We start from the raw sequence: 16,478 nt of genomic DNA, 5'->3' as shown, positions 1-16,478 counted from the left end.
GGGGATCTTATAGAAACATATAAAATTCTTAAGGGGTTGGAGAGGCTAGATGCGGGAAGATTGTTCCCGATGTTGGGGGAGTCCAGAACCAGGGGTCACAGCTTAAGGATAAGGGGGAAGTCTTTTAGGACCGAGATGAGAAAACATTTCTTCACACAGTGAGTGGTGAGTCTGTGGAATTCTCTGCCACAGAAGGTAGTTGAGGCCAGTTCATTGGCTATATTTAAGAGGGAGTTAGATGTGGCCCTTTTTGCTAAAGGGATCAGGGGTATGGAGAGAAGGCAGGTACAGGCTACTGAGCTGGATGATCAGCCATGATCATATTGAATGGCGGTGCAGGCTCGAAGGGCCGAATGGCCTACTCCTGCACCTATTTTCTATGTTTCTATGTTAACATTTGCTGCATTAAACATTCTGTGCAAGAGCATGTCACTGTCCTAATTCACATATGTGTATCTGTGAAGTATATGTTTGAATGTACATGCTTACATTTCCACTTGTTCTGTTAGCTGTGTATTGTGAAAATAGCAATAAGGTTTAAACTATTTTACGTCAACTCTTCCAGCTCCTTTGTGTTTTGAGGTTACAAATATTATCTCTGATAGGGTTTCAAATTCAAGCTCCAGTTTTGAATTTCAAGTTTAGCAATTAATTCAAGATGTAAGAATAATTCTGTCTGCCAGCACAACTAAATAAAGGCTTAAGCTTAGCTTAATTGTGATGCTTTCACAACTGGAGCTCAGTGCTGTTTCATTTCTCTGTCCATGCTAATACATCTTTATTTCTCTTTAAAATAGGTCTATTTCTCCAACCTCCTTTATTTATGGTGATTCAGTGGATGCATCAAAATTTATTCAACTGGAAAATATGCCCTGTCTGTTTCAACCGCTCAACTTGACATTTCAGGTGAATCATTTGAACCAGTACTAATATCCTGTATCTCAATTGTATAATTGCTCTTTTAACAGGTCCTTCCAACCTATGTAACTTCACAGAATTAAATGACTTAGGCAGATGATATGGCTTTAAACTAAATAGCAAGTAGCGGGTTTGGTAAGGGAACATTTAGAAACTTTAAAAGAAAGGATAAAAGGACAGGAAGGGACAATGTGTACAATTATTACAGTACTTGACAATCAAGAAAACTGTGCAGATTCTGGAAATCTGCAATTGAAACAGGAATGACTAGAAAAGCAAAAACATTGCAGAGATCAGGCAGACAGCCAGAACCTTTTTCCCAGGATGGAAAAATCAAATACTAGAGAGCCAGTAGATAAGAGATGGTCTTGGAATCATGTTCGGCATGGATATAGTGGGCCAATACCATAATGTGATACCGTAATAGCAGGCAGTAGAACATAGAACAGAACAGCACAAGAACCCGGTCTAAAGTTATCCAGCATTTTCCGTTTTTAGTTCACATTACGGGATTTCTCCAATAAAAGCGATAGAAAGGTAAAATCCTAAAAAAGACAAAACTGAAGGATCTTTATTTAAGTGCAAATAGTATTCAAGACGGGCCCATGAAAGGCACAAATAGAAACAAATTGGTCAAATCTAATAGTCATTACAAGGACTTAGCTGCTTTCTGACCATGTCTGCATATTAAATATCTCAGGATACCTACCTTTTAGAAGGGATAGCAAAAAGGAAGAGGAAGTGGGTAAGATTTAGAAACAGGATACTGCAGATGCTGATTTACAAACAAAGACATAAGGTGCTGGAGTAAATCAGCATCTCTGGAGAACACGGATGGGTGACATTTCAGGTTGGTACCATTCTTCAGACTGATTGTGGTTGGGGTGGGGGTGAGAGAAAGCTGGAAAAGAGGAGGGGCAGGACAAAGCCTTGCAAGTGATAGGTGGATGTAGTTGAGGGGGGTACTCCCCGACTTACGATGCTTCGACTTATTTTGCGATGTTGCAAACTACAGCGAGCCGCAGCTACATTTTCACAAAGCTGTGACCAAAAAGGTTGATGAAGACAGAGCTGTTGACGTTGTCTACAAGGATACTAGTAAGGCATTTGGTAAAGTTCTGCATGGTAGGCAGCTCTGGAAGGCTAGATCCCAGCGGTAGAGTTGCTGCTTTACAGCGAATGCAGCCACGGAGACTCAGGTTCGATCCTGACTATGGGTGCTGCACTGTAAGGAGTTTGTACGTTCTCCCCGTGACCTGCGTGGGTTTTCTCCGAGATCTTCGGTTTCCTCCCACACTCCAAAGACGTACAGGTATGTAGGTTAATTGGCTGGGTAAATGTAAAAATTGTCCCTAGTGGGTGTAGGATAGTGTTAATGTACGGGGATCACTGGGCGGCACGGACTTGGAGGGCCGAAAAGGCCTGTTTCCGGCTGTATATATATGATGATATGAAATAGCTGAATGGATAGAAAATTGGCTTAATGGATTGAAGCAGAGGGTGATGGTAGAAGGTAGCTTTTCGGACTGGAGGCCTAGTGGTGTGCCTCAGGGTTCGGTGCTGGGCCCATTGTTGTTTATCATCTATATCAATGATTTAGATGAGAACGCACATGGCATGTTTAGCAACTTTACAGATGACATAAAAGTGACTATTGTCACTATTGTAGACAGTGAAGATAGTTGCCAATAAATGCAGCAGGATTTTGATCAGTTGGGCAGTTGGGCTGAGGAATGGTTGATGGAATTTAATGCAGAGTAATGTGAGGTGTTACATTTTGAGAGCACTAACATGGGCAGAGTGGGCACTAACATACACAGTGAACGGTAGGGCTCTGGGACGGTCTTGTAGAGCAGAGGGATCTCGGAGTACAGGTACATAGTTCGTTGGAAGTGTCAAAAAGGCTTTTAACATGTTGGCCTTCATGAGTCAGAGCATTGAGTATTGAAGTTGGGAGGTCATGTTGCAGTTGTATAAGACATTGGTGAGGCTGTATTTAGAGTATTGTGTTCAATTCTGGGCACCATGTTAGAGGAAATAGGTTGTCAAGCTGGAAAGGGTGCAGAGAAAATTTATGATGTTGCCAGGACTCGAGGGTCTGAGCTGTGGGGAGTGGTTGAGCAAGCTAGGGCTGTATTTCTTGGAGCGCAGGAGGATGAGGGTTGATTTATATAAAATCACTAGACCAAGTGAAGTATATGTTTGAATGTACCAAGCCCTAACCTCTCCTGCATTGGTGCACCACTCCCCCCCTCCCCCTCCCCCTCCCTCCTCCCTCCCCTCCCCCTCCCTCCTCCCTCCCCTGCCCCTTCCCTTCCGCTCCTTCCACTTCATCCCCTGTAACCCCCCTTATCCTCCTTCCCTCCCCCCATCCTCCCTCCCCCCATCCTCCCTCCCCCCTTCTTCCTTCCCCCCTCCCTCCCTAGGAGATAGATTTAAACTTAAAAATGTGAATAACTTTAAAAATATAACACCGATTTCAATTAAACTTCTTCCATTAGCACCAAAGGGATGACGGTGAGTAAGTTGGGCCTAAAATTGTCGCGCTATCGTGTACCGTTTTGGCTGTAGTTCAGGAACAAACAAACAAACAAACGAGAGTTTTAGTATATCGATGATAGGAAAATATCAGGTAGATGCACAGAGTCTCTTGCCCAGAATGGTATAAGAGTCTTTTCCGAGATGAAGATCTATTTCACAGTGATACTATTTTTGAACTCTAATGATTGTAGAACTTGTTAACTGTTTGTATACTTGGGTTTTTAATGGTAACATTGTAAAGTTGTCAAGTTTCACCTTTTGAACTTTGGTGTGTTATAACCATTGTAACACAAAGTCAACTAAAAAGGTTTTGCCTGGAAATTCACCAAAAGCAACTTCCTATCAACCTATAAGATAACAACCCCTTTCAATTATTTTCTTTGTCTACTTTTCATTTGACTGAAGTGTTAAATAATCCACCTCACTGGATTCATGTACTGTAACGTAAGCAAATTCTGGGGCCGAGTCAAGGGAATCTATCAAAAATGATGTGTGTTTATGCAGTTCAGACCATCAAAGGTCTTTCAAGAATCAACAACTTCAGATTTGATTTTGGTGAGCTTCCAGTGACATTATGTTGAAATAGTATAATTATTTCCTGTTATAAAACATAGACCGGCCTCCATTTAGACTTGTTCTAAAGTGGGGTTTAAATGAACATTTGCTACAAGTTGTGAGATAAGCAGTATTATTCAGGAAATAATTCAAATTGTGATTTATTTAGATTCATTAAGATATACAGCATGGGAACAGTGCCACAATGAAACCATGCCAATCATCAAGCACCTATTTATATTAATCCTACAGTAATCCCATTTTATACTTCTCAAATTCCCATCGGCCCCTCTAGACTTTACTGCTTACTTAGACATACAGCACTGGAGATCAGGATCAAACCTTAGTCACTGGAGATATGAGGCAGCAGCTCCACACAGCCACCCTTAGCTCGTCAAAAGTTAGAAATGAGGGAAAGTTGACTTTGTTACATCTCTGCAGTGCCTTGTTTCTCCTCAAGGGTTTTCTGCTTGAGATTGTGTTATGGCGAGTCTGGAAGCTTATTCTTTGTTAAAGAAGTTTATTGCGGCAGCAATATTCGATTACAAAGTATAACAAACGGATTTACAGACAACCATTAAATCAAACTGTTCGCTTCGAAGTTCTCTTCCCACTGACTGGTTTTGGGCGCCAAAACCACCACCTGACCTAGCTGGCCAATCCGAGGGTTCGACTCTCAGGACCAATCCTTATGGTCGCTACAGTGTAGATGATTTTACGAGAATGTTGCCAGGTCCTTGATGATAATGCTGAGGGGACGTGACCCTGAGTTATAGGGGGAGGTTGGCCAGGCTAGATCTTTATTCTTTGGAGTGTAGGAGACTGAAGGGTGACTTTGTAGAGGTGTATAAAACCACGAAGGCATAGAAAGGGTGAATGCATACTGCCTTTTTCTCAGGGAAGGGGAACCAAAAAAAAAGAGTGCATGGGTTTAAGGTGAGAGGGGAAAGATTAAAAAGGAACCGGAGGGGTAGCTTCTTCACACAGAGGGGGGTGCATACATGGAATAAGCTGCCAAAGAAAGTGGTCAAAGGAGGTACTATAACAACATTTAAAAGGCATTTGGACAGGTAGATGGATAGGAAAGGTTTTGAGAGATATGGGCCAAACAGGGGCAAATGGGACTAGCTTAGATGGGCATTTTCATTAATGAGTTGAGCAAAGGACCTATTTCCTTGCTATATGACTTAATGAGAATAAACAAAGAAAACCGCATCTTATAACAGGAACTATCTCTATTAAGGCATGGGAGCTTATGCCACAGTTAGAGAAATAGGTGCACACTTTCATGCTCCCAGAAAAAAAATTGATTCAGTGGACATATCAGAAGGAGGACTGCACAATACACAATGTCCTTTATTTAAGACAAAACTCTGGATTGCACAAATAATTCTGTTCTTTTCTAGGGAAAGGAGATGTAATCACCTCATGTTGTGGCATCAAACCAAAGAGACTTTGAAGTAATTTAGGACTTTTATATGTAACAGAACAGTTTTTATTCATAGAGGATTAACAACAGCCATTTTCTTCATTATTTTGTTAAAGGTTATAAATATGGGCCCAAGCAGTGCACCTGGACTGGCTGTCCAAATTATGATTCCTAGCAGGCTTTTCACAAATGGAGCAGACATCTTTCTTATCCAGGGAGCTGTGGTGAGTATACGAGGCAGTAACTGGAGTTCCTTGCTATCTGACTGAATGCTTGTATCAGTTCTACACTATAATGCGAGATTTCTAATTTATTTGACAATTGTGGAATTTGATGTGGGACTTAATAGCTTGTTTGGTGAATTTTTTTCATATTTTCGCAATCTGGAGTTTGTTAAATATTCTTCTGATATGCATTTGTAAGTGACTGCTGCTGAATGTTCTGAGGCAGTATATCAGGACCAAAGATTCTCCTTTCACTTATCGCCAGAAAAGTAGTTGCTGCTTGTATTTATAATTACGTTTGACTCCGTCAAATGATGTTTTCTATAAAGGATACAGTCTGCAAATAACAACATATGCAAGTGTAAAAAAATATTTGACGATTAATAATCTCTGACAGATAATATTAAGGAAAACCCATAAGAGATTTTATGTACATTAAGGGAAAGAGGGTAACTAGAGAGAGAATAGGGTCTCCCAGAAACCAAAGTGGGCATCTCTGTGTGGAGCCACAAGAAATGGGCAATATCCTCAATGAGTATTTCTCCTCTGATGAATCAACATTAGACACGAGTGTAGTGCCAGAAGACTGGACGGTTGCTAATGTGCCACTATTTAAGACTGTTTGCAAGGAATAACCTAGGAAGTATAAGAGCGTGAGCCTAACTTGGTTGGCAAGTTACTGGAGAGTATTCTATGGGATAAGATGTTACCAGAATATAAAAGCAAGGATGTAATGCTGAGGCTTTATTAGGCACTGGTCAGACCACATTTGGAATATTGCGAGCAGTTCTGTCCCCATATCGGTTTTGGAAGGATATGCAGGCATTGGAGAGGTCCAAAGGAGGTTTAAAAGAATGATCCGGGGTTGATTCGATTAATATATGAGGAGTGTTTGGAGGCATTGGGCCTGCACTCATCGGAGTTTAGAAGGATGAGGGGGGAATCTCATTGAATCCTACTAGATAATGAAAGGTCTAGAGTGGATGCGAAAAGGATGTTTCCAGTAATGGCAGAGGGAAGGCCCAGAGGGCACAGCCTCAGAATAAAAGCACGTGCCTTTAGAATGGAGATGAGGAGGAATTTCTTTAGCAGAGGATGGTGAATCTGTGGAATCCAATACCACAGATAGCGGTGGAAGCCAAGTTATTAGGTATTTTAAAGTGGAAATTGATAGGTTCTTGATTCGTAAGGGCATCAAAGATTACGAGGAGAAGGCAGGAGAATGGGGTTGAGAGAGAAAAATAGATCAACCATGATTAAATGGTGAATTATACTTGATGAGCCGAATGGCCTAATTCTGCTCCTATGTCGTATGGACATATGCATTTGGGTAGACGGGATGAGTGGGGATTGTCAGCATGGTTTTATATGTGAGAGGTCATGTCTTACAAATCTGATTGGGTTTTTTGAAAAAGTAATCAAAATGGTTGATGAGTGCGAAGCCGTAGACGTTGTCTATATAGACTTCCACAAGGTATTTGATAAAGTTCCACAGCGGGCCGGGACACTCCTTATTCCTCCTAATCTCCATTCTAAAGGTATGCCCTTTACTTCTGTGGCTGTGCACTCTGGTCCTAGATTCTCCCACTACTGGAATCACCCTCTCCACATCCACTCTACTTAGGCCTTTCATTATTCGGCAAGTTTCAATGAGATACCCTCCTCATCCTTCTAAACTTCAGTGAGTACAGGCCAGAGCCATCAAACGTACCTCATAAGTTAACCCAATCAACCCCAGGATAATGCTCATAAGCCTCCTTGGGCCCCCTCCAACACCAGCACATCTTCCTCAGATATGGGGCCCAAAACTGCTCACAATATTAAAAATGTGGCCTGACCAGTGCCTAATAAAGCCTCAGCATTACATCCTTGCTTTTATATTCTAGTCCTCTTGAATTAATGCTAACAAGGCATTTGCCTTCCTGAGATAAACTACAAATTAACCTTTTGGGAATTCTGTACCAGCATTCCAAAGTCCCTTTGCACCTCCGATTTCTAAACCCTCTCCTCATTTAGAAAATAGTGTACTTCTTTATTCCTTCTTGGTTTATAAAATTATGAGGGGCCTAGATGTGATCGCAGTCTTTTTCCAAGGATAGAAATTGTCTAAACCTGGGAGACATCGGTTAATGATGGGATGGAAAATATTTTAAGGAGATTTGGGCGGTACAGTGGCACAGCAGTAGAATTGCTGCCTTACAGCGCCAGAGACCCAGGTCCAATCCTGACTATGGGTGCTGTCTGTACGTAGTTTGTACGTTCTCCCTGTGTGCATGGATTTTCTCTGGGTGCTCCTGTTTCCTCCCAAGCTCCAAAGATGTACAGGTTTGTAGGTTAATTGGCTTCAGCAAGTTGTACAATTGTCGCTAGTGTGTGTAGGCTGGTGTACTGGTCAGCACGGACTCAGTGGTTCAAAGGAGCTGTTTCCGCGCTTTATCTCTAAAGTTCAACTGGTGGCAGAACAACCTAATCTTTCAGATCAAAACGATGAAAAGAGTTGGTTACAGGGGCTGGACACCACCGTGTCCTCATGAATGGAGCTGCTGTCAAGATAATTGACAGCTTTAACTTCCTTGTCATCCATACTGCCTGCAAATTCACAGATGCCGCTGGCCTGCTGAGTTCCTCCAGCACTCTGATTTGTACTCAAGAATCCAGCATCAGTAGTCTCTTATGGCTCCTTGTATGGCAACTGCTCAGATCTTGACTGCTTAAACCCGCAAGGAATTGTGCAAACAGTGCAGTACATGACTGGCTTGTCACTTCCTTCATTCCAGGCTATCTTCACTGTGCACTGCATTGGGAAGGTTGGAAGTATTGTTAGAGATGCCTGTCATTCTGGCCATTCCCTTCACTCTCCTTTACCCTTTGGGAGAAGTTACAGGAGCTTGGAAACCCAGACTCTTGACCAATTATCTCTTTCACACACCCTTCCCAGCGGTGCTACCATGTAATTTTTATTCTACTGTAGTTTATTTTGTACTGCCTCAGATTGGTCTGCAATCTTTGCCCCATTGTGCTATTTAGCACTTGTCGTTATATTTATTGTTGTACTTATTGTATTTATTGTCTCTTGCAAACTACGAATTTCATAGTATCCTGATGTACATGACATTAAACTAATCTGAATCTGTTCTGATGAATGGCTGGGTTGGAGTTAGGGTTACTTCAACGTAGAAACCTCAATGGGATGAAGACAAAGAACTTCCCTCAGCAGAATGGTCATGGATTTAAGATAATAGGAGGGTTAGCTGAGAGTTGAAATGTTGTCACCTGATATAAATTGGGATTCTGGAACCCATGGTGAAGCAAATGGTGAAGCAAAAGACCTAATCACGTTAAAACTAAAATCAGATGTGTAGATGTGCTGTATGTGCCATGAGAGCTGGTGAGTGGGGGGTTTATCACCATGGCTGTTCTTTGGCCAGTGGATCAAACATGCCTCCTTCAGCACCATACAAGGCTCTATAATTCACTGCTGGATAGGCTCCTGAAATTACTTTGGCTTTGAGTGTAGTATTGGCATAAAGGTTCGATTGGCATTGCTCATGCCCTTGAATCCTTGCAAGAGGTGCATTCATGAAAATCCCTTGAGAGATGTAGCTAGTTGAGCAATACCAGTTTAGTGCAGACAATGCTGAACTTCTGGACTAGATTACCTGTTGTTGGGATGTGTTTGATACAAAGATCACCATATCCAAAGACGTACAGGTATGTAGGTTAATTGGCTGGGTAAATGTAAATGTAAAAAATGTCCCTAGTGGGTGTAGGATAGTGTTAATGTGCGGGGATCGCTGGGCGGCACGGACTTGGAGGGCCGAAAAGGCCTGTTTCCGGCAGTATATATATGATGATATGATGATGATGAGAAAAATGAAACAATGCCTTTAAATTACCACCTTATCCATTCCTCGCGCCATGAGAGCTGATTGCTGTGATTTAGGCTTATTCTACGAATTTGTTCATGGTTTTGTTTTCTTGGCAGGTAACAACAGACAACATATGAGTTTTTCAGCTGACATAAATTCAGAACTTGAATTTAAATACACTTTGAACTGAATTTCTGTTCAATTTATAAAGTAAAATGTGATACTTAAAAAGTATCAGGTATTTTTAACGTATTCAAAATTGAGGAGGTACAGTTGACATTCTGCTATACAGGGCAATTGGGCATGCATATAATCTACTATTCCCCGTATGATTAGTATTAACTAGAATATAAAGTGTTGATGCAGATTGGACCAAAATGCTTTCTAGATTGGAGAGATGAGAAATGAGTCACCATGACCCACTTCTAAAGACCTCCTGATGGTTGGCCAGAGGACAACATTGAAAGAGAGCTGGGAACTCAGTCAAGGACTCACAAAGAAGGAAGTAATTGTTCCACACAGTGAATTTACGTTGTGCTCGTCTGTTTTCTATTACCCACATGCTATGGAGGTAGGAAGACTGGCACATGATTTAGTCGTGGGGATAAGCAAACTTTTGTGATAGCACACAATAATCTTAGTCTTTGTTGGCTAAGAAAATAAGTCAGGCTGCAAAACAGTCAATGATGGCTGTTTTCTGCGACTGCTAAAGTCAAACTCAGAGTATGCAGTGGGTAAATAAATCCAATCTAAACTGCCCCGTTGAAGATACTTTGTATTTTCTGACCGAAAAGAATCTCAAAGCAAAAGTGCATCAGAGGAAAATTGCACGGGGAAAGCAGGAAAAGGAGATAGCTTGGACATGTATGTTGAATGCTCCTGCCCAGAGTCGTCTTGCACTGCATGTCACTCCGTAAGCGTAAAAGAGGAAATCGAAAGGAGACATTGATATAAATAGTGGAGGAAAATGTGAATGTTTGTGGTCTGATGTAAGATGCCATTGTTAGAAAGACCACATTCTGACACAGATGTTTCTCTCTCACAGACGTTCTGTGCCTTTGAGATGCATAGAAAATTGAATAAATGAATATTTTGGAGAAGTGGAAGTTATACCTCATTCTACATAAGATTAGATTTAGAGTTAGATTTAGCTCTTCAGGCGAAAGGAATCAAGGCATTTGGGGAAAAAGCAGGAACGGGGTACTGATTTTGGATGATCAGCCATGATCATATTGAATGGCGGTGCTGGCTCGAAGGGCTGAATGGCCTACTGCACCTATTTTCTATGTTTTCTATGTTTCTATAAACCACTGAGTGTTAAGTAGCCTCACTAGAAAAACAAAAATAATGATGAGAGACATCAGGAATTTTAACCAAAAAAAGGTTTGGCATCTGCAGAAACAGCGGATATGCAGCTTTTTTAAAGAATATTTGGGAAAGAAAGAACAATGTTTATTAACTTGCCAAAACACTGTACAATGTCACTTTTGAATAATGCCAATGTAATGAAAATGATTTTGGACTCGTAGCCCATTCAATTCAATGACACTAAAACTACAATTCACAAAGTAGAATGAACAAGTTCTATTCCAGTTAAGGATTTTGTTTGCTGACTAATCTATCTAGTGATTTGCATGTAGAGAAACAATGCAGACATATTTATTCCAATTTATGTGATTTTGCTGTGAATGATTCTTTCTGCCACGGAAGTCAGAAGATGATGGGGAAAAAAGGTGGATAAAATACATCTGAAAAAGTAAGACTTGGAGAAGGTAGGAATTGGCTGAAGACAGCATTCCAGACCAGCTCCGAAATAGGCTCATGTCATTTTCTCGTACGGGAAACATAAAACAGGCGCATATCTGCCCCTCAGGAGGGTAGGTGTAGGCTTGCAATGTGACAACAATCATTACTGATAAGATATCGTGTTGATGATGAATTGAGGATGTTATGAATGAGTTGCAATCACCTGGAATGGAATACTGTAAGCATGCTGAGTGTCAGCAACAAAGACTTTGAAACATAGGAAGCTATGCTTGCAGGTATCCTGGGGAAATTGCTTACCTGCTACTTACAGCCCTCATCCACAATCAAAAATCAGTAAATGGTTGGAACATTAAGGAATTAGATAGAACTCTTAATGATAGCGGAATCAGGTGGTATGGGGAGAAGGCAGGAACGGGGTACTGATTGTGAATGATCAGCCACGATCACATTGAATGGCGGTGCTGGCTCGAAGGGCCGAATGGCCTACTCCTGCACCTATTGTCTGTTGTCTATTGAATGTCAGTAAATAGAGAAATCCAGGGGTTCAAGTCCCTAATTCCCTGAAAGTGGCGGCACTGGTTGAAAGAGTGACGAAGGAGGCATATGACATTCTTGCCTACATAGTTCAGGTCATAGAATGTAAGAGTTGGGTCGTTTTGTTGTACTTGGAGTATTTTTTGCAATTTTTCTCTCACATTGTAGGAAGGATGTGATTGCACTGGAGAGAGTGGCCTCGATTGGATGACTTTAGATGTGGGGAGCATTTGGACAGGTTGGGCTTGCTTTCCCTGGAACAAAAGAGGCTTCGGGGTGACCCAACAGAAGTATATAAAATTATGAGAGGCGTAGATAGGTCAAATAGTTAAAATCTTTTCCCCCATGGCAGTGTCAAAACCAAGTCACAGAAGATCTGAGGTGTGTTAACAAACTGGATCCAAAATCGGCTTGATCATAGGAGGCATACCTTACAGCGCCAGAGACCCGGATCCTGACTATGGGTATTGTTTGTATGGAGTTTGGATGTTCTCCCCTTAACTGCGTAGGTTTTCCCCGGGTGCACTGCTTTCCTTCCACACTCCAAAGACGTATGTTTGTAGGTTAATTGGCTTCAGTAAAAATGGTAAATTATCCCTAGTGTGTAGGATGGCGCTACTGCATAAGGGTCGCCGGTCGGCATGGACTCGGTGGGCCACAGGGCCGGTTTCTGCGCAGTATCTCTAAACTAAACCCTGTTGTTTGTGCATTCTTTTATAATCAGCCAAGATACCTGTTCCTAAATCTCTCACTGCCTGTAGAGAGGTTTATCTAAAAATACCCCATCATAGAGATTGCACCTTTCTTATTGCTGAGTTCTACTCATCTTACCTCTCTGGATGAGTCCTCCAGGATAGTCTCTCAAAGTGTGACTGTGACATTCTCCATGAGCAGTTGTACTACCCAGGGCCGTTGTTACAGCATTATGGGCCCCCGGGCAAAGCAGTGTACTGGGGCCCCTACCGTTACTCTCCCCCACCCCCCTTTCCCTACCAGCTCCCCCCTGTCGTGCCGGCGAAAAGCACTTACCGAAAAGCACTTAGCGATGGACTTAGGGTGCTACATTGTTGTGAAAAGCACTTACAGATCGCTGTGAGAAGCACTTAGTGACCGAAAATGTTGCGAAAAAAGCACTTATTGAACCTACATTTTTAAAGTAGTATTTATTTATTGCAAGTCACTTAACATACACAGATCAGCATGGGGCCCCTATGCTCGTGGGGCCCCCGGGCAAGTGCCCATCAGGCCCATGCGTTAAGACGGCCCTGGTACTACCCCCCGTCCTCTTTTACGTCCTCCCTGTTGCATTGTAAATATTTGAATCCTCAGCTACCTGTCCTACCTTTCCCTCAACCAAGTTTATATAATGGCCACATCACTTCCATGCTCTCAAGTTCATCTGCCTTACCTGCAGTATTCTTTGCATTGAAATAAATACACTTCAGTCTATTAGTTCCATCATGATCATTAACCTAGATCTGCCTATCCATCCTTTCAGGCTTACTTGACTGAACCTCCATCTTGCCCTCAATCCCTCCACTTGCTGACTTGATGCTCTGGTTTCCACCTCCAGCCATGCTAGTTTAAATCCTTTGGAAGAGCATGAGCAAACCTCCCTCCAGTTTAGTTCCCTCCTTTTTGCAAAGGTCCCACCTGCTCTCAAAGAAAGATCAATGATCAAAGTATAGGAATCCCTCCCCCTGCTCCAGCTGGTTAGCCACACATTCAACTGTACTGTCGTCTTATTTCCTGCCTCGCTGGCATGTGACATAGGGAGCCCTCGAGGTCCTGTTTTCTTTACATTTCTATCTAACTTCCTAAATTTTCTTTGGAGGGCCTCATTTCCCTTCCTGCCAATGTCATTAGTACCAATGTGGATCACGACCTCTGACTGTTCACCCTCCCATTTTAATACAGCAGTTACCCAACAGTCTGGCTGAAATTGTGCTATGCCCACCTTCCTGAAACCCCTTTCTAGAATACTTTCTGTCTTCTGTATGCTCTGCTGTGAAGCCAACTGTTCCTTCAACAGATTCATGTGGTCTGAGAGGAGCTGCAGCTGGACAAAGCATAGAGGAATATAGTATTAATGGGATTAATATTGATTGGTCGGATGGCTAGCACTGACACAAAGGACTCAAGGGCCTATTTCATTGCTGTATAACTATGTTTCTATGATTCTACGACCTGAGTGTAGATCTCACTAGAGAAGATGGGGAATACTTAAGGAGGTGGCGCTAGAATACTTAAGGAGGTGGCGCTAGAAATTGTGGACGCATTGGTGATCATTTTCCAATGTTCTATAGATTCAGGATCAGTTCCTGTGGATTGGAGAGTAGCTAATGTTGTCCCACTTTTTAAGAAAGGAGGGAGAGAGAAAACGGGAAATTATAGACCAGTTAGTGGTGGGGAAGATGCTGGAGTCAATTATAAAAGACGAAATTGCGGAGCATTTGGATAGTAGTAACAGAATTGTTTCGAGTCAGCATTGATTTACGAAGGGGAAATCATGCTTGACTAATCTTCTGGAATTCTTTGAGGATGTAACCAGGAAAATTGACAGGGGAGAGCCGGTGGATGTGGCGTACCTTGACTTTCAGAAAGCCTTTGACAAGGTTCCACATAGGAGATTAGTGGGCAAAATTAGAGCACATGGTATTGGAGGTAGGGTACTGACATGGATAGAAAATTGGTTGACAGACAGAAAGCAAAGAGTGGGGATAAATGGGTCCCTTTCAGAATGGCAGGCAGTAACTAGTGGAGTACCGCAAGGCTCGGTGCTGGGACCGCAGCTATTTACAATATACATTAATGACTTGGATGAAGGGATTAAAAGTACCATTAGCAAATTTGCAGATGATACAAAGCTGGGTGGTAGTGTGAACTGTGAGGAAGATGCTATGAGGTTGCAGGGTGACATGGACAGGTTGTGTGAGTGGGCGGATGCATGGCAGATGCAGTTTAATGTGGATAAGTGTGAGGTTATCCACTTTGGTGGTAAGAATAGGAAGGCAGAGTATTATCTGAATGGTGTCAAGTTAGGAACAGGGGACGTACAACGAGATCTGGGTGTCCTAGGGCATCAGTCACTGAAAGGAAGCATGCAGGTACAGCAGGCAGTGAAGAAAGCCAATGGAATGTTGGCCTTCATAACAAGAGGAGTTGAGTATAGGAGCAAAGAGGTCCTTCTGCAGTTGTACAGGGCCCTAGTGAGACCGCACCTGGAATACTGTGTGCAGTTTTGGTCTCCAAATTTGAGGAAGGATATTCTTGCTATTGAGGGCGTGCAGCGTAGGTTTACTAGGTTAATTCCCGGAATGGCGGGACTATCATATGTTGAAAGACTGGAGCGACGAGGCTTGTATACACTGGAATTTAGAAGGATGAGAGGAGATCTTATCGAAACATACAAGATTATTAAGGGGTTGGACACGTTAGAGGCAGGAAACATGTTCCCAATGTTGGGGGAGTCCAGAACAAGGGGCCACAGTTTAAGAATAAGGGGTAGGCCATTTAGAACTGAGATGAGGAAAAACTTTTTCCGTCAGAGAGTTGTGAATCTGTGGAATTCTCTGCCTCAGAAGGCAGTGGAGGCCAATTCTCTGAATGCATTCAAGAGAGAGCTGGATAGAGCTCTTAAGGATAGCGGAGTCAGGGGGTATGGGGAGAAGGCAGGAACGGGGTACTGATTGAGAATGATCAGCCATGATCACATTGAATGGCGGTGCTGGCTCGAAGGGCCGAATGGGCTCCTCCTGCACCTATTGTCTATTTTAATTCAATGAATAAAATCTGGAGTGGAAAGCTGCCATCAGGCGTGGTGACGATGATATCACTAAACTCTCACAAAAAAACCATTATTTTATAAAATATGCTTTGGGGGAGCACTTTCCAGATTAGCCCGTCATATGACTCCACTCGCAGTAAAACAGTTGACTCTCAACTGACCTCTGACAAATGCGCTCTATTTTTGCAATGGTACCCTTTCCTTGGAACAGAATGAAACTGATTAATATCCAACTTCCTTTCCCTTTTGACAGTACTGAATCCTTCAAGGTAAAGTGGTCGTTATTTTACGTCAATCATGCATGTTAAACACAAGATACAGTAGATTATGTGTAATATATACCAAGAGCTCAAATGCATTGATTATACCCATGATGAAGCAGAGTCGAGATGGATTTGCTACCACATAGTTCATTAAAAACAGATGATCAAGAACTAATTACCGCTGCAAAATTAATTGCTGTCAAGATTGAATCATTTTTAGAAATGTTAAAAAAAAATCTTCCTGCTGAGCATTTAATCAAAAATTAGTTAATTCTCTCTGTGCCAACACCAGTATTTAGTTGTTCGTGTCCTTGGGGCAACCAGAGTGTGGTCTTGAGCTGCAACACTGGTTATCCTGCTTTTAGTGCAGGGAATGGTAAAAGAGTAGGCCGGGACTAGATGCTCTGGATAATAAAGCCTTTAATTGACAATTAACTTTGCCAGCTACATTTTTATCCAAATCATTATTATAAGTAAAGTACTGCAGTATCAATTCCTACAGCACACTACTTGGTTTCCATTCTAAAAATCAACCGTCTTCCATTACCCTCTGCCTCCTACCTTCATGTCAATTTTGTATTCAATTTACTA

At 42.1% G+C, this 16,478-nt stretch overlaps 1 protein-coding gene across 1 annotated transcript in view; it reads left to right on the top strand.

Moving 5' to 3' along the window:
• Positions 1–16,478, top strand: part of itga9 (integrin, alpha 9) — a 265,189-nt gene that overhangs the window by 208,470 nt on the left and 40,241 nt on the right. The window contains exons 22-23 of the mRNA XM_078397893.1: positions 798–906; positions 5,560–5,667. Coding sequence (XP_078254019.1) covers positions 798–906; positions 5,560–5,667 — 217 coding nt within the window. The remainder of the gene's footprint in view (positions 1–797; positions 907–5,559; positions 5,668–16,478) is intronic.

The sequence above is a fragment of the Rhinoraja longicauda genome, chromosome 4 (genome assembly GCF_053455715.1).
Source record: "Rhinoraja longicauda isolate Sanriku21f chromosome 4, sRhiLon1.1, whole genome shotgun sequence".
Lineage (NCBI taxonomy): Eukaryota > Metazoa > Chordata > Chondrichthyes > Rajiformes > Arhynchobatidae > Rhinoraja > Rhinoraja longicauda.
This window is presented reverse-complemented; position numbering and strand designations above follow the sequence as displayed.